This window comes from Odocoileus virginianus, chromosome 26 (genome assembly GCF_023699985.2).
Source record: "Odocoileus virginianus isolate 20LAN1187 ecotype Illinois chromosome 26, Ovbor_1.2, whole genome shotgun sequence".
Lineage (NCBI taxonomy): Eukaryota > Metazoa > Chordata > Mammalia > Artiodactyla > Cervidae > Odocoileus > Odocoileus virginianus.
In genome coordinates this window covers 45250854-45269032 of record NC_069699.1, presented here as the reverse complement: position 1 = coordinate 45269032, position 18179 = coordinate 45250854, and the positions used below count along the sequence as shown (strand labels likewise).

At 60.4% G+C, this 18179-nt stretch overlaps 2 protein-coding genes across 9 annotated transcripts in view; both read right to left on the bottom strand.

Annotated features, from left to right (window-relative positions):
• Positions 1 to 1076: 1076 nt before the first annotated feature.
• Positions 1077 to 8286, bottom strand: DUSP7 (dual specificity phosphatase 7). The gene is made up of 3 exons (XM_020874246.2): positions 7640 to 8286; positions 5748 to 6182; positions 1077 to 3096 (listed from the first exon to the last, which is right to left on the bottom strand). The coding sequence occupies exons 1-3, from the start codon at positions 8154 to 8156 to the stop codon at positions 2789 to 2791; spliced, it is 1260 nt and encodes a 419-aa protein (XP_020729905.1). The 5' UTR covers positions 8157 to 8286; the 3' UTR covers positions 1077 to 2788.
• Positions 8287 to 9420: 1134 nt separating this feature from the next.
• The window catches only part of POC1A (POC1 centriolar protein A), a 124528-nt gene continuing 115769 nt past the window's right edge, over positions 9421 to 18179 (bottom strand). For 5 of the 8 annotated variants that reach the window (XM_070455990.1, XM_070455989.1, XM_070455991.1 and 2 more), the window contains one exon: positions 13557 to 13673. In XM_070455990.1, the coding sequence (XP_070312091.1) occupies positions 13656 to 13673 (18 nt within the window). In that variant the 3' untranslated portion in view covers positions 13557 to 13655. Of the gene's footprint in view, positions 13674 to 18179 lie in introns of all 8 variants that reach the window. The other 3 variants (XR_011483747.1, XR_002310020.2, XR_011483748.1) reach the window with 3 other exon arrangements.

The following is an 18179-nucleotide window of genomic DNA, read 5'->3' as shown; positions in this document are numbered from 1 at the left end:
GAAGGCTGACAGCCACATAGCTGGGGTTCAAACCCACGCAGCCCTCACCAGACGATGAGTGAGGCTGTGACTGGACTGTTGGATGTAACTTCTGGCGAGATGGGGTGGGACACAGGAGGGAGCCTAGGCGGCCCCAGAGTGGGGAGTCCTAAGGAAGGGGCTGAATCACTCTCTTCCCGCCGTGCCCACCTACCTGCCACCTGGAGCCGGTCCAGTGCTGGCACAGCAGAAGGGGTAACGCCAGGGGGGCAGCAGAGACGGGGAGACGGAGTCAGCAACCCAGATCCTGACTGGGGTCGACTCGGTCAGAGGTGGAGCCCCTGCGGGCAGGGCTCCCAGTTCCCTGTCTCTGACTTGGGGCTGTGGGCCCACTGAGGGCCTTGCTCCTTGGCCATGGCCTTCCAACCTCTCCAGGCCCCTCCGGTGTTCCCTGCTCACCCGAGGGTTGAGTCTGAAGCCTCCAGAGGGGCCCGCCTGGAGGGCTGCCGCTTAGCTGCCCTGGGGAAGCCAGGCATGGACCAGGCCCCCCATAGGCCCAGGTCAAGACCAGGAAATGAAGGTGTGGGGCTCACTGTGCCCGAACGGGAATGCCCTGGGCATCGGGGTGTGTTGGCCTCACCGTACAGTAATGGATGCTGTGGCTCCCGAGGGGCTGGCCCGCTCACTGACCAGCATCAGGTCCTGCAGGCATCCTGGGGACGGTGGCGGGGAGCGTGAGGTTGACAAATGCACAGCCCATGTCCCGCCCCCAAGACAGCAGGAGGAAGGGCCAGGGCCGCAGGGGCAGGTCAGGACCTGGGGCGGCTGGGCGGTCTGGGCAGCGTCCAAGCGGGCAGCACTGGGTGTGTCTAGGCAAGCAGGGGCTCTGCTGTGTGACCTTGGTACACGGAACGTCTCCACGCCTCGCTCTCCTGTCACCCCGGGGGCCAAAGCCGCAGTGTCCCTGCCGACCCACACCCCAGCCGCTCCTCCCAGCTTTGGGCACCTCTGACCAGTCCCAGTAAGTGCCCTGCAGGCCCCCGGATATGGCCACAGTGCTTTTCCTCATTGCCCTGGCCCTTATCAGACACCACTCATTTTAAAGAAAAAATAATATTTATTTGCAATATAAACAAAGTCCCGTTGCTGGTTCGGGATATATATATATATGTGTGTGTGTGTGTGTGTGTGTGTGTTTGTGTATATGTAGGGTCACAAATTTTCCTTCATAAGATCATAAAGCAAAACTGGCCACCCCTGTTGGCATACCCTCATTTACACAAATCTGATGCATTTTTCTGGGTTTTTCTTTTCAAAGGTAAAAAAGAGAGAAAGAGAACCATGTACACAGCATGGAAGCTTCTTGTCAATTTCTCAACTGTGGCAAGATTTTCATCTGCTGCCTTGAAGAATCCCTGAAGACCAGCCCTGTGAGGTAAGATGCATTGGGGCAGAGTTTCCGTGGCCTCACTCACACGCCGCCTGCTGGCTCTCTCAGGGACCCCGGCCCTCCCTGGGCCCCCACGCAGTTCCACCACCTGGGAAAACGGAGTTTTGGAGAAGGAACAGGACTGGAGGATGACAGAATCCGTGGCTTTGTTCTGTGGACACTGGGGTTTGGTGGCGGTGTGGACAGCCTCACACACCTTTCCCTGTCTGCCCTTGCTGCCCCACCCCCCCACCCCCCCGGGATTGAAATGGATGTGAGTTTCTTAATTCAAGGCATGGGCAAGATGCGCACAGGGCCTGCTTCCACGGGTCGAGGGGCTGGGAGTGGCAGCTGGAACCCAAGCAACAACCAGGGTGAGGGAGGAGACCTGGGAGGCAGGGCTGCGCCCTCCACCTAAACTTCCCCAGCCACTGGGCCTGCACCCTCAGCTACAAACAGAGAGAGAGAGAGACAGAAGTAGTGGGTATGTATAAAAAGGGCCTGGGGCCCTCCTCGGGGCTGAGCCCAGAGGGTTAATGCTACTGCTTGGCAGTCTCCTGTGGCCTCCTCTCCTGCCTGGGGTGGTCTGCAGGGACCACCAGAGGGCAAGTGGGTGGGCAGAGAAGGCAGAGGTCACCTGTTCAGCCCACCACTCACAGTGGTCATCACAGGCGAATGCAGTGCCAGGTTGGGCTCGGCCTAGGTGGGAGATGCAGGCAGGCCTGGGAGACCCCTGCTGGGAGCAGCGAGCCACCCCCTTTAAGGGCTGCTGCAGAAACGGAGGCTTCACACATGTGCAAAATGCATTTGGTCAAGATCAACGTGGGGTTTGTCTTTTCCATTAAAACAGAAACAAAAACTCAAGAATTGCTTTTGAAATAGGAAGAAAAAACAAACTGGTAACACCTCTCTCTCTCTCTCACTGGATCAAGAAAGGGATGAAATACTGGTTTATACAATCCACTGTTGCATGTAGCCTGAAAATAACACTTTTCATTACAAAAAAAGAACAATCAAGCAGAGCTTCAACATTCTCTCTGCTCCAGGGAGCTTGGGTTTACCTGCCAAAAGTAAAAAGTAAACTCAGGTCCGTGGATGAGTCTTTTAAAAAAACAGCCAAACTGGCTGAGCCATCAGCAGAAAGGAGTGTCCTGGGACAAGGAGAGGCCCCGAGGGCTCCCAGAGCCATGTGTCTGATCGCCTCGGGCCCCTCCGGAGAGTCCTGCCGGCGGAGGCCTGGCTGTGGGATGCCAAGGGAAGCTCACCTCTGGGCACAGGTGATGTCTGGGTTCCTCGGGCCAGAGGCAGCAGACCTGGGCCCTCCTGGCGGGCCCTGTGGGGGCCCTGGCGGGGCTGGCCTGCCGCCCCGTGCCCCCGGCCTCACGTGGACTCGAGCGTGTTGAGTGGGAACAGGTTGTGGTTGGCAGGTGTGGAGAAGTAGAGCTGCTCGCTGGGGGCGTGGTTGTCACACGGGCTACTCAGCCCCAGCGTCCGCTCGAAGTCCAGCAGCTGCCCCATAAAGTTGAAGTTGGGTGAGATGTTGGACTTTTTCCTCTTAACAAAGTCGTAGGCATCGTTGAGCGACAGGTTCATCTTCTGCATCAGGTAGGCCACTGTGACGGTCACCGAGCGGCTGATGCCTGCCAGGCAATGCACCAGGACCCCACACTTCTTGGAGCGGGCCTCGTCTGCAACACACGGGCGTGGGTCAGGGTGGTGCCTCCGCCAGGGAGCTCCCGCGGGTCGGGCACAGGGCGGGACACAGTAAGGGACTGGTGCCGCCTGACTCTCCTGAGGGACTTGGTGAAGTCCCAGGCGGGTGGGACGGCAACTGGGGGTCGAGGCCAAGAGCATGCCTGTGGAGGGGCTCTGCCACAGCTCCAGCGGCCACACCTGCACCCCAGTCTCTGCTCTGTCGGATGGACGGGCTTACTCACAGGGCCCTTAGAGGTCGGAGCCAAGCCAGGGCTCCGCGAGCCCTGTGCCTGCTGCCAGTCTTCCCGCCGCCGGAACTGTGTGCTACATGTGACGTGCCGAGGAGCCACCCGCGTCCTCTCAGGTCATCTGCAGCATGGCTACCAAGGTTCTCTTATAAACGAGACAGGCAGACACACGCAGTGACAAGGCCATTCAAGGGTTCCTCCTCACATGCAGCACTCACCCCTGCTAGCCCACCTCCTGGGGCAGCTCCAGGGGTGCCCCGAGAGCCTCCTTGGGCCGTGGGCGTCATGGAGGCCCTTCCACAACGGACCAGAGGGCAGCGCTCAGCTCTGGACTGGGCCCAGCCAGTCCCTGGGGCCTGAGTCCTGCTCCTGCATAGATGGGGGACCAGGGCCACGCCATTTCACCAAGGCAGCTTAAGTGGGGCCCACCCAGCCCACCTCCTAGACTGTTCCCCGGCCCATGTGCCAGTGACACCTCCCAGCACAGCCACTCAAGTTCCGTCAACTCTCCCCTGAACCCTCCCCAGCGTGGGGCCAGGCTCCTGATATGCGGTCGGAGCTCACACGCTGGCTGAGCCGCTGACCAGCTCAGTCCCATGCTCTCTCACCCCCGGATGCAAGGGCGGCTGCATCCCTGTGCCATGGCTGTGCTGGGGACACAGATGAACGAGACAGAGGCAGCCCTGGGGCCCTTGGGGTTCCCGCCTGAGCCCCAGGAGCCAGGCCCATTCCTGCAGGTGATGCGGAGGTTCGCAGACTGCTCCTCGGGGGCACACACTGTCTTGGGCCTGGCAGGACTTCCCTTTTCCCAGCCCCATGTGAGGATTCCCAGGGCTGAACATGCAGTAGATGCCTAATCCAGACTCGGGAACCGACTGGGGGCAAGACCAGTAAGGGAAAAGACACATGCCACAGATTCACGTGGAACACGTTGTCTGACCTTGAAATTGGGGGCAGGATAAGGGGGTTGGGGGAGAAAAGCCTCCAGTGGTGGTGATACATCAGGATAATGGGGAAGCCTGGTCCCCAAACCCAGGGTGATCCCAAGTAAAACCACTTCCTGCTGGCTTTATTTTAGCTCTTTAAGGGATGTGGCTGGGTCTTGGGGAGACTGGTGCTTCATCCCTTCTCTGCCCCCACAACCCCCTATGGGATCTTTGAGCCTCACTTCCTTCTCTTGTCAAACAGGGAGCACAGTTCCCCCCACCTCTATATCCTGTTCTGTCCCCTTCCCCTAATGTAAAGGGGTCTCCAAGAGATAAAAGCACCTACAAATCAGGCTCAGCCCTGGAAAGTCTTAAGGCACCCCCCCTTCACCCCACACCTCACTGGGGAGACCATGAGTGCTGAGGTGGCACCCATACCCTCTTGGGCACGTCCTCGGGGCAGAGTGGGGAAGCTCCGGATAGCCCCTGACACAACCCCTCCCCCGCCCCAGCTTCCTTCCTTCCTCCTAGCCAGGCACCTAGTTTTGGTTCCCAGTAAGCGGATGAGGTGGGGAAGCCTCCCACTTCCTGTTATTAAAGCGAGCCCGGCCCAGCTGACACCAAAACGCCCTCCACTGGACACAGCTGCCAGTGGGAAAACGCTGCCCGGAGGCTGGGCAGAACCCTGGTCACCAGCCTCAGAAAGTCCAGGGTTTACATTCACCCCCTCATCCCGTATCCCCTTCCTGAATCCCGGGGATGGCCGAGCCAGGGACGGTGACCTGTCGACTGATAGCTTCCAGCTGGCCAAGGAGGAAGCGGGCAGGGAGGTCAGAGATAAGGAGCCCGAGTCAGCCGAGGCTGCGGATGCAGGGGCTCAGAGGGCGCCGAGCCAGATGGCAGAGCACACTGCTCTGGGGGAGGCCTTCCCCTGCCTCCCCTCACCGCCTGGATACCAAGCCAGCCCCACAGGCTGCCGGGAACATCTGAGGCCACCCCGAGGCTCTCTGGGTCAGCACGTCCCAAGAGCTGCCAGGTTGGGGTAGGCCTCTGGCTCCAGACTACCCTTCAGCCCCCTGAGCCCAAAGAGGCCCCGTGACAGCCCATCCTCAAGAAACATCTGCTGAGATGTGACACAGGGCCAGTGAGACCCGTGGGAGGTCTGAGAGCTGGGACGTTTGAGCGTGCTGAGCCCCAAACAGCACAGCCAGAAAACCCAAGGTGTCTGGACAGCAGAGTCCATGCTGCCCCAGCAGCTGTGGAGAGTCCAGGGATCAGGGGACCGCTCGGCCCCGAGGGCCTCACAGTGGTGACGCACAGTGGGCCCCGGTACACCCATTGGCACAGGCTGGCACACGCAGGGCTCCACACAAGCCTTGACAGGCCCACAGGTACCCAAGCCAGGCACGGTGACACCCAGAGCCCCACACATCCTGACACGCACACCTGCCCCAGCGCAGGAGCTCTTACCAATGAAGCTGATGGCCTCGGGGAAGAACTGGGAGAGGTTCTGGCTCCAGTGGTCAGAGATGGGGATCTGTTTGTAGGTGAACTCGCCCCCGTGCTCAAAGGCGTTGGGCAGGTTGGGTGTGACGTTGAGGATATACTTGATGCCGTACTTGCCGAGCACATCCAGGTTGGTGGAGTCCTTGGCGCAGCCGAGGTAGAGGTAGGGCAAGATCTGAACAGGGAAGGCCGGCTGGCTGGACGGCACGGGGCTGCCGTCTGACTCAGTGGCACTGCTGGGCAGCTCCCGGTCGGACTCCCCATCCGAGCAGTCAGAGCTGATGCGCAGACCCCCCAGGCCCAGCACAGAGGCGGGGGGCGAGCCGCTCGGCGAGGACGAGCTGTCCACGTTGGTCTCGCAGTGCTCCGAGTACTCTGTCTGGAACTTGTTGAAACCACCTGTGGCCCCCCGGGGGGGGGAGGGTTGGACAGGGCCCGTGTGAGGCTGACAGTACCACTGGCCCGGTGTCCCCAAACAGGGCTCCTCACAGCAAGGACCACACCATCACCAATGGACAACACAGGCAGTGCTAAGTATTTACACGTGTACCCTCTCTCCTGCTTTCTCCTCATCTGTCCTGTGGCCCACTCTACAGATGGGGAAAACTGAGACCCCAGGTGGTAAAGAAACATGTCTGAGCACCCATAGGGCTTCAGGGCCCCAGCCACACCACTGACTTTAGGGCACTCAAGGACAGAGTCCAGCCTATGTCTCCTCCACAGCTCCCCTGTTCCAGGCACCCATGGGTGCTCAGTAATTGCTAAGCAGTAAAGGAAAGCAAACAACCCCATCTCAGGCCAATACCTCTGGGTTTGCAAACCCTCTTACAGAAGAGATCACAGGCCAGAGCTGCATCTGGGTCAGCTCGAGGCAGAGGGCCTGGGCCCTAGACTGGGAATCCGGCGCTTGCCCCTACTCCCCACCACTGCCAGGGAGGGTAGTGAAGGTATCCGCTGGTCCTGTCCCCCCAGCAGGAGCAAGTTCATAAAAGGGGTCCTGGCTCCTCTTCTCCATAACCCACCTTAGAACTCAAGGTACCCCCAACCTGGCCTTGGACCCACAGAAGGGGAGGCTGCTGGGGGCTTTACAGGGACAAGAAATGGGGAGCGCGCTGCAGCTAAGCATGGCCCTGCGCCCGAGGGTGCCGCAGGCCTCCCCTCCCCTCCCGTCTGCCCGCCCCGCTGCCAGCAAGAGGCCATTTTGGAATGTTAATTGGAAACACCGGCTGCAGTCACTCGCCTCCCAGGGCTGCCTCCCCCTTCCACCACCTCTGGAGTGGCTGGCTAAGGGACTTGGGGGTCTCGGAAAACCAGAGCTGGGGCAAGCGACACTCCTTACAGACCTGCCCCAAGCGCTTCCAAGAGGCGGTGATTCCCCAATGACAAGCCCCACAGGGGGATGCCCGGAGTCCCCCAACCCAAACTCTCCCTCTGCCCTGGCAAGGGCGAGGGTGGTGATTAAAGACTCCTGTCCTAACCCTGGCCTTCCAGGGACACCCATTCCAGACTGGAGGAGCTGAACTGGTGCCCAGGAGGGGACTCTCCTTCCTTTGCTGGGCTCCAGGGAAACCTGGGAGCTACCATGGCCCCAACAATGGGGGAAAAAGAAAGCCCAAGTGCGGAAAAGTTTCTACAGCCCACTCAGATCATGCCTGGAAAGGGGTGTAGAGGGGGCCACTGTACCAGCCTACACCCGCACAGCTTGGGCTGGAGCCCTGGAGAGGAGGATGCAGGCGGGGGAGACGTGGCGCCGGCTGGACAGGCCGGGCACGGGGAGAGAAAGCCGCCTCCGTCGGGGGCATCCGGGAGCCACGGGAGAGCCCCAATTCCAGACTGGGTCTTGCTGCCGCCCTTACCTTGGAGGTAGTAGGCCTGGCAGCCGTCGTCGCGCAGCTTTTGCAGGAGAAGGCCAAGCACCGAGGCGGGAGCGCCGGGCTCTGGCTGCCATTCGGCCGTGGCCTCGTCGTAGAGCAGCACGGTGGCCGCCTTGCAGCGCGTAGCGAAACGCTCCTTGTCGGCGTGGTTGGGGATGATGGAGCGGATGGGCAGGTTGCCTTTGCGGAGGCGGCGCAGCATGAGGCCCGGGATGGCCAGGTTGATGGCCGTCTCAATGTGTGACGACTCGAAGAGCTCGTGCGGCCGGCAGTCGAGCAGCAGCAGGGACGCGCCGCCGCGCGCCTCCAGCTCCTCCTGCAGCCACTCGGCGCTCTTGCAGGGCATGGCCCCTGCGCCCGCCGCCGCGCCTGCCCCGGTGCCGGCGCCAGATCCAGACCCCGCACCGGGCTCCGACCCCGCCCCGGTGTCCCCAGCCGCCGACGCCCCCGAGGCCGACATGTGCGCCCGCGCTGGGGGGCCGCGGAGCTGGTTTTTCATGGGGAGCGCGGGCGGCCCGGGGCCGGGGCCGGGCAGCCCTGCCCTGGGACGGCGCCCCGGCCGCGTCTCCGGGCGCCCGCCTCCCGCCGAGCTGCACGCCCGCCGCCCCGGCCTCCCGGCCTCCGTCCCGCCCGGCCCTCCGCCCGCGCCGCGGCCTGACAGCCCCAATTAAACAGCGTCTCAGGCGGCCGCGCGCCTAGGCGTCCTCGAGGGGGCGGGGCCGCGCCGCGGCTCCCGAGCTTAAAGGCGCCGCGGCTCCGCCGCCCCTCCCCACGGGGTATGCGGGCACGCGAACGGTCCCCTAAGCCCGGAGACCAGCCCCCGGCCTTCGCTCGGCCTCAGCGCTGCCGCCAGAACCCACTACAACTCTCCCAGGGGCCCGACCAAGACACTCCTGGGTCCCTATCCCGGAGCTCCCAGTTCTGTGCCTGTCTCAAGAGCTGTCTGTCCTCGGGGGTTCCCGCTCCAGGGATCCTCTCTCCTACATTCCCGAAATCTCCCGGGGATGGAGCGGAGAAAAGGGGCGATGTAGCTGAGCCGAAGTCGTGTCCACTCCACTAATTCATGAACACCTCCCAGCGAGTTCAGCAAACGGGAACTGAACACCTTCTCCATGCCATTCCCAGGGCGCCTAGGCGGTCACCGTTTCAGGTGGCTGCACAGTCCCAAAGAGGGCTCTGCGTTTGGAGACCTGAGGGGTCGTCTCACTCTAGCAGGCCCGAGAGGGAAAGCAGAACTAGGCAGCTGCGAAGGTAGGAAGGCCCAGGGCCGTGCCACCCTCCGCGGGCTAGGTTGTAGAAATCCCCAAAAGGACCGGCCCTGGGAAGAGACAGCGGGACCTTTAAGAAAGCTTTACAAGCGGAGTGGTGACAGGCGCGGAGTGAAGCGCCACGTGACTTTTCCACAGGCCTAGGGTGGGAGGGAGGGGGCCCCCTCTGTAATCTGCTCTCCTCCTCCCACCTTTCCTAACTCACGAATCAACTTTAACGATAGGCGGGACGCACCACGCAGAGCGCCAATCGCAGCCTAAGGAGCGGGGCAGAGGGAAGGCGGGGCCCGCCAAAAGTTCCACCCAGCGCGGGCTGGGCGGGGCCTCAGCCACAGTGGCTGCGGGTGGCAGGCCGGCTGGCTCGGCGGAGGAGGTGAATGGAGCCGCAGGTAGCCCTGGAACAAAGCGGCTCCACTAGAGCGGCGCGCGTGCGCGGGGCCTGCCGCGCTTTCCCTACGGAGTCAGGGCAGTCTGCGCCGGGGAGGGAGTTCCTGACTGATGTTGCAGCCCGTCCGGTCCGTTCCCTTCCCGGCGGAGTGCGGCCACCTCCTTGGGGTTACACCCTCCCACTCTGCCCGAGGCTGGGGGGCTCCCCGCCACCCTGCTTCTACATCCAGGAGAGAGTTAGGGTCAGAGATGAACGGCGGTAGTGCCTGAGATTTGCCGGAGTGCGTGCCTCTGGAACCCGCAGGATTTGAGCTTTCCGACCACGTAGAGGAGCGGCCCTGCAGCATTCCCAGCTACCCACCTCCCCACTAACGCTCTTTTGTCCTCGCGAAGGAGAGTCTACCTGAAGGTTTCATCCCAACTGCACAGCTGTGTCACGGAGGAGCAGGGATCTCTTCCACGGTTACGCTTCCGAAAAGACCAGAGTCTTGCATTCATAGATGGTCTTATCACCTGAGATTCTAGGCCCAGAGAGGTGATAGGAAAAGCAGGTCTTTGGCCTCCCACGCAGACTTGTCCTAGGGTTGCTGGGCAGTGCCTTCTTGTCTGGGGATCTGGAACGCGTGGAAAGGGCTCGCAGAGCCTGAGGGGCTCAGATGCACACTCTACTCTGTTACTTGCTGATACATTGTGATAGTTCTCACCTCTCTGGGCCTCAGGTCTCCCCCATGTGGGAGGGTGCTGGGCCCGACAGTGAGGAGGTAGTAGTCCAGGTGCTGGTCGGCAGGGATGGAGACAGCACTCAAAGGAGAGTCCTGGTATTGACTCCTCTGCGCTTCCAATGAAGGGGCCACAGATGCCACCCCTTTGTCAGGGAACTAAGATCCCACATGCTGGGCTGTGCAGCCAAGTAATAAAAAAGAGAGGTCTGAGCAGACACACATGGGAGAGGACCTCCTCGCCAATGAGTCATTCCTCGGTGGGCTTGTTGGAGTGTGGACTACAGCAGTGTTCTCATTAGTGGAGGCCCAGTGGAGAGGGGACTCTGTGCCCCTCCCAGGAGAGGGAAAGAGCCCCACCTTCCCACAATTAGCTAGTGATGGCTCCCTATTCTCCCTCCCACTCTGGACTCCTCTCAGGGACAGCCACCCTCGAGGAGAGGCCTGTGAGGATGTGTGGAACTGCTAAGACCCTGGGGGTGGGGGCATCCTCCTGTAGTAGAGGACAAGGGACAGCATCTGGGGGGTGGGGGTGGGGTGGCGGTGACAGTGGAAGCAAAGGAGTGAAAGAAAATTAGCCTGGTCATCCGACATGCAGCATGGTCCTGGGCCCCCATCACCCTGGCTGGAGAGGAGCCCAAAGCCTTGGTTCCTGAGTGGAAGCCCTGCCTCCAGCCTTGAACAGCTGGACACAATGCATAAAGTGATCCCAGCAGGGCTGCCCCTGGGTGTTGGGGGAAGGGGCAGTGGACAGACACAGAACCCTCTGATGTACATACACAGCTCAGAGCCTGACCGGAACTTGCTTAGGGTCAGACAGCAGATGCCAGAGCTGCCCCTGCCCAGGGCCTTGCTCTGCAACTGTGAGCCTCTCAGGGATCCTGGAAGAGGGGACTGGGTGGCCTGGGCCAGGCTTTGGGATCAAAGGCATTCCTCCTCTTCAGGAATGTGGCCTTTCCCGCCCTTCCAGGTTCAGATCCTTCCTCACCTGCAGCCCCTGGAAGAGGTGCCCCACTCACTAGGGTCTCCTTGAAGGGCAGGGTGGGTCCCTGGCGGTGAGTGGGGAGCTGTGGGTGGGGTATGGAGTTGTCTGCAGAACAGACCCCTCTCCCACACGCCTCAGGCCTTTGCACACACTTTCCTCAGCCTGGACCTTTTTTTGCACTCACCCTTTGTCCATCTTCTGGAAAAATATCCCAGCTTCTAGAGTCTCTAGGCTAGGTGATCCCAGGACCCTGCCCCCGTCTTTGCTCTGGACTCTATCACAGTCATAGTTACAGCACCCCACCCCCACCCCAAACTCTCCCTTTGTATGTCCAGTGGGCTGTCTCCCTTCCCCAAGTCCACTCCTCATCCTGCCACCTGTCTCATCCCTCATCCCTTAGTTGCCAGGCCTGAACCCAATAGACACGTTTGGAGTCATCTGCCCTGTCTGCACACATTCAGCCCCAGAACCACAAGGTGGAAGAGCCTTCCCAGGGGGCAAAGCTTGATTGTGACAGCGGGAGCTCTGATGTGAACTGAATAGAACTGGTGTGCACCACCCCAGCTGCCCCCCACCCCATGTCCATGTGTCATGGTGACCCAGGAACTGTGTCACTAAGGAGAAGCATCTTGGAAGCAAATTTTCCTTTCCCCACTGGTGCCCCTGGATTTCTTAGAGATGAGCCACCATGTTTTCAGTGACTTGGGCAGGAGCGGGAGAGGGTTGTCCATTCCTTGCCCTCATATCCTCGCACAGATTTGGGGTGAGCTCCTGCTTGCTTCCACAAAGGCAGATTTTTCCCACTGTGAGAGCTGAGCAGAGGCAGGGGTGGGGCACTCCAGTCCAGGATGCCTGCTCTGGTGACAGAGCTGGTCTCTACCCAGGACCACTCCACAGGCTGGAGGAGATGTGCCATCCAGAGCCCTGCCTAAGACCCAGACTAGGAGTCTTTCTGCTTGCCCCTGAACCTTGGGATGGCTTCTCCCACATACCTTGTTGAGGTGCCTGCCTGGGTTGCAGTCAGAACAGGTAGTGTCTAAGCCAGGCCAGGAGTGGACTGTGAAAGGCCTGGCAACTCTCCTGTCCTGGATAGAACTCCTGGCTGTACACATCTGTGTGTGTGCACGTACAGACACACACATTCTTAAGGACACATAATACAGGCCCAAACACACAGATCTATGTGTTCACACATACATGCTCATAGGCACAGATGTGTGTGTGTGTGCAGAAAGACACAGAACACCAATCCCTGGTGATCCAGTGCAGGGGACAAGGATTTGATCCCTGGTGGGGCAACTAAGATTCCACAGGCCTCGGAGCAACTAAGCCTGTGAGCCACAACTACACAGTCCACGTGCCACAACTGAGACCTAGTATGATCAAAAACAAAATGATTTTTAAAAAATACACAAATACAATAACTGGTTGGGGTTGGAGCCAGACCCTTAGGTAAGGCATTCCCTTCCTAGGCCTAGGTTTCCTCATCTGTAAGATGGACAGACAAGCCCTGCTTTGCTCACCTCACTGGGGAACCTGGGGTGGTGCAGGGCCGAGGAGGTGAGCGCCACACTGGCGTGAGGGCAAGCAGGGTACAGCCTTTGTGCTGGGACCAGGCCTGGTGCACATCAGTCCCAGGTCAGCCAGCCGTGAGCAGGGCTTGGAATGTTCAACTTGTCTACGTGGACAAGCCCAGTGGGCCTCCCCACTTCTTGAGGGGAACCGCAGGCCTGAGAGAGCTTGGAACAGAGGGCAGGTGGGGTCATGAAAAAGGCCTGGCAAAGGCCTGGCTGGGCCCAGGTCTGGGTGACCTCATGGGGACTCTGGTGGTGCAAGGAGGGTCGCAGAGGCAGGATACCCAGCCCTGCTGTACCCCAACTCCAGCAAGCTCAACCGCCCACAAGTAGGTAGAGAGTGGAAATGCACTCTCGTGCAGAAATGTCCAATACACATGTGCACATACTCTCTGTGATATGTAGACAGAGTATGTCTGGGCACTTGCCACCCAGTTAAGAGGGGTGCCCACAGACAGAGAACCCAGAGAGGTTGTTAGAGGCTGGTGGAATCCACAGTCACCTGGGCCCACCCTTTCCTACTGGCCCAGGTTGGGGTGTTCTGGGCTGACTAGTTCTGGATGGAGTGGAAGGGTCTATCCCTGCCTGCCTCCCAGTGGGGAATGCCAGGCCCCGGTGATGGTGATCTCAGAGTTGTACGGACAGGCTGCTGCGGAGAGTGGCTCACACCAGGGAGAACCAGAGGACAAAAGCCAACAGGATGGAAGCCAGGGCAGAGCTCTGGGAACTCCCCAGGGAGCCTGGAGAAGGCAGAGGTGGGGAGCCTCTCTTCCCATTCGGGCTCCTTTTCTGAGCACCTGCCCTGGACAAGGGAGCATGGGAACCTCAGAGGGAGACTAGACGATGTCATCCTGTCTCTCCCGGCTGCCCACCTAGCAGCAACTGCAGGCCCTTGGCCAGCCTCCCCGGGTGCATTCCCGGGGCTATTCATTTGAAAGTGTGGCTTTCCTGGCCACACACCAGCCCACAGGGTCAGCCCGCGTGTGGACGACTCACCGCTCAGCCATGATTCTTCCCGGGCAGGCATTACTGGTCAATCAGCACTTGACGAACCATCCTCAGGCCTCAAAACCAGTTGATTACCTGCGGTAGTCAAGGGAAATAAAACCTATTTGCTGAATTCCCAATTCATAGCCGGACCAGCTCTGCCTCTCTGTCCCCACCCCCAGCTCACTTCACCCTAACCTCCTCCTGCTTCCTCCTCGGTGCCCCAGACACAGCACCCCTGCCTCCACACACTTCCTTATTCCACACCCCACCCTCCCGAAATTATCTCCAGCCTCGGAAGAGCCACGGCCTCAGGAAGCCTGTGCTGCTTAACCTCAGCAGACTCTGCCCCTGCTCCCAATCCTTCCCTGCAGGGCCCAGCATTTCCACTCTCTACCTACTTGTGGACGGTTGAGCTTGCTGGAGTTGGGGTACAGCAGGGCTGGGTATCCTGCCTCTGCGACCTCCCCTGTGTGAGCCTCCTTGCACCACCAGAGTCCCCATGAGGTCACCCAGACCTGGGCCCAGCCAGGCCTTTGCCAGGCCTTTTTCATGACCCCACCTGCCCTCTGTTCCAAGCTCTCTCAGGCCTGCGGTTCCCCTCAAGAAGTGGGGAGGCCCACTGGGCTTGTCCACGTAGACAAGTTGAACGTTCCAAGCCCTGCTCACGGCTGGCTGACCTGGGACTGATGTGCACCAGGCCTGGTCCCAGCACAAAGGCTGTACCCTGCTTGCCCTCACGCCAGTGTGGCGCTCACCTCCTCGGCCCTGCACCACCCCAGGTTCCCCAGTGAGGTGAGCAAAGCAGGGCTTGTCTGTCCATCTTACAGATGAGGAAACCTAGGCCTAGGAAGGGAATGCCTTACCTAAGGGTCTGGCTCTAACCCCAACCAGTTAACTCACTTACCCACGGCGCCTGCAGTGAGTCATGGTGGCCCAGGTGATGGAAAGGAAACAAACACAGGCAAGTGGGAAGGGCAGATATGCCTGCCTGGGGCTCCCACACACAGGCCCCTGTCGTCTCCCTGATCAGGGGCCTGCCTGATATTCTCAAGGCTTGTTTCCTTATGGTCTCATGTCCAAGCTTTGCACCAACCCTGGGAGGGCTGTCAACTCTTTTGACCAGTGGGGCAATGAAGGGCCATGGTTACAGCCCCAGCTGGGCAGGGGGCTGGGCCCCAGACTAAGAACCAGAGCTCCCTTCCCCCAGTCCAGCGGTGCCCAGGTGGCTCTGAGCGTGGGAGCCCCTTGCTCTACCAGCTCTTTCCTGTCATTGGAATGGCAGCGGGCCCTCACTGGCAGGGTGGGGGGAAGACTTGGGGCATGAGCGAGGAGAGGGTATGTGTGCCATCCAGTGCTCGCTTCTGCGGCTAATTCTTTCCACAACCCAGAATCTGTCCACTGTGGCTCCACAGTCCAGGCTCTGCCCTCTCCCCGGATCATTTCACTAGCCTCCTTCCCCGCCCCCTGCTCCATCCCCATAGCCCATTCCCCACCCAGCGGCCAGAGGGATCTTCTGAGGAGACTGGGTCCTTCCCTGCTCTGAACCGTCCCACGTCCCAGTGGGACAGTGGCACAGACCAGTGTGGCCTCAGTGATCTGGCGTGGCCCCTTCTCCCACCTCCCCTCAGGGTCTAGGATCCTCTGCCCTGCACGCCTCCCTCCCCCCAGCCCAGGCCCCTGCAGGGCCTTAGCACTCACTGGTCTGACTGACTGCATGCTTATTCTCCCCCTGCCCCTGCCTGGTCTCCAGAGCCAGAGTCAGCACTGGAGGTGGCTGTGTCAGAATAGGGATCCGACTTCCTTTTGGACTCGGGTCATCAGCCATGAGCACGGTCCTGTGATTTAAAATGCCTCTGGCCTTTCTCTGCCACACTGGAGGATCCCAGAAACCTCTCACTTCCATATCTCACTTGGGCCTCAGCCTGTCCTGCATGGGCTGCCCGGAGTCAATGTCTCCTTACCATTATGGGGTGGCTCCTGCTCCCACCGAGTCTGGCAGGCTGTCCTCAGGCTGGTGGCTTCAGACTCCCTGTTTGAGAACGCGCGCCACCCCGACCTGGGGCATCTCATCCTCCCTCTGTAGACTGAGCCCAAACTCCCACTCCCGGTGGACCCAGGGGGTCCCTTAAGTCCCAAGTCTGGGTCCCAATCCTGCACACCACCATTCGCGAGCCTGGAAGAAGGGCTGGACTGCGTGGGGAAGCCCCATATGTTGAAACTGAGGTCACCCCTAGAGGGCCAGGAGAAACAGCTCAACAGCCCCAAGAAAGCAGCGGCCAGCTCCGATTTCCTTGCAGCTTAGAGGAAGGTGGAGGAGAAGGAAAGGGCTCAGCGGGTCCCCTGCCCTGAAGCTGTGGGTGAAGGCGAGCCCTCTGCTCTCACACACCCCTCCCCAGAACCTCTGCAGTGGGCTGACCTCCCCCTTCAGTTCTATGACACTTCAGGGTTCTGGGCAGCACCTCATGAGCCCATCTGGGGCTCAGGGATGGAAGCCAGGGCTCTGGGGGTGCAGCAGCCACCCTGTCACCATTGGCCTCCAGCTTGACACCTCTGATCCTTTGAGGCCACCTCTGCAAGGAAGGGCCTGGAGCTCCAGTGGTTTGTTGGGGCGAGGGGTGGGGCTGGGGGGGGGGGGTGGCCGGAGGGTGCCTCTGGCAGGCATTCCCAGCCAGAGCAAAGGCGAGGAGCAGTGATGGAGTCTGGGGTGGTGCCCTCGTCTTGTCTTGCCCAAACCAGCTGTGGTTTTTCGAGTAGGCTAGCTAGCAGTGGCAGGCTCCTGACATTAAAGTCAATCCAACCTTTTGGGCTGGGAGGGTGGAGGCGGCTGGGAATTCCCAGGGCACCTGGCGGGCGGATGTGCCACGGGCCTGGGATGGTTGCTTCTGGTGGGCCAAAGGGTGGTGCCTGGTAGGTCTCTCTGTAGCTGCCAGGCCCAACTGCCTTATTAGTATCTGCCTGCTGCCAGCCTGGGCCTGTCTGGTCCACTCCCCATCAGCCCACACACCCTGTTTTTCAGGAATCCCTCCCATGAGGCCCTGACAGTGACAGTGATGGCGATCACTGTCACGTGACCACGATGAGGCTGCTGAAATGACCTGGGAGCCAACTGGCCTGGCCCTGACATGAGGTTGCTGGGTTGAGGCCTCAGTGCTCAGCCCCATCGTGGGTTTTATGGCCAGCACGTATTTCCACATGGGCTCAGCTGTCTGGTGCTGAATGTCCTGTGTTCACAGGTAGGCAGGCAAGAACTCCCGTTCTTGATGTGGCTTCACCCAGCCCTATTCCTGCCACAGGAGCACATACCCCCCAAACCTGGGGCACTCCATCCCTGCAAAGACTAGGGTCCCCTGGGAAGAGACGAGGGACCAGTGGAGTCTCAGGGCTCCTAGTGGGAGGTGGTCACAGGGAGGACCAGGGGCCAGCTCTGCTTACATCCCTGCCCCTCACTGTGGCTTATGCAGTCTCCAGCTAGAAGCCAGCACTGCCCTGACGGCACAGCCCTCTGGCCTGAGCCAGAGTGGTGGCTCTGAGACTGGGGCTCGTGGGGGTGAGGCACTGAGGGCAGTTTGGCCAGAGCTGAAGCCCCCTGTCAAAACCTCCCCAGTGGGACTTCCCTGGCAGTCTAGTGGCTAAGACTGCACTCCCAATGCAGGGGGCCTGGGTTCAATGCCTGGTCAGGGATGATCCCACATGCTGCAACTGAGTTTTTATGCCGCAACGAATGATCCCGCATGCCCAACAAAGACCCCGACAAAATTTTGGCACAGCCAAATTAAACCACCAGAAGATAAAAACCTTCCCCAGAACCACTAGGCCAGGCCAAGAACTCAGGCTGGGGAGTGGCTGGATCCCTCAGGCCATGAACACTATTGGGACACGGAGCACCCACAATGGGGGAGCTGGAACCCTCAGATCTGGGGTGCTGCTGTGGACTTGGCTGGCCCCTGGAGGCGCCCAGCCTCTCCATCTAAAAGGGGGGGCAATATCTTTGCCTACTACTCTAACTCTCAGGGGTGCAGGACAGTCAGGTGGGTTCTACCCTGGATTATCAGAGGGAAGGGCTTCTTCGGCCTAAGCCACTGGGCACAGACTCCCAACCGGCCCCATGCATGGCGGGCAGCAGGAATGGGAGGAATGGAGACTGGCAGCCTGACTGAGGGGCCTGGCTGTAATGCTGACTCCACCAGCAGCCTCCCCACTCTAGGCCTGCTTCCTCCTCTGCAGACTGGGGTACATAGGGAACACCATGCAAGGCAGGAGGAGAAGCGCTTGGGTAGGGTCCAGCCCAGGGCTGAGCACATGTTTCCCCGGCTCAGCCCTCTTGTGCCTGGATAGTGGGGAGAGGGCCCTGGGGGGCAGGCGGTGCCCCCTGTGGGAAGGGCTCCTGGAGCAGAGGCTCAGGACTGGGGCTGGTATGCAGCTGCGCTGTGGAGTGTGGGCAGCATGGACTCTGGGCAGAGAGGCTGTGGCGCCAGGAAGGGTGAGAGAGGAGACAGCAACTCTTCTGAACCTGGAGTGGGTGGCTGCCTGAGCTGAGGCTGATGTGGGACGGGGAAGGCCCTGTCCCCAGCCTCATGCCTCGGTGCCCACAGCTGCCCA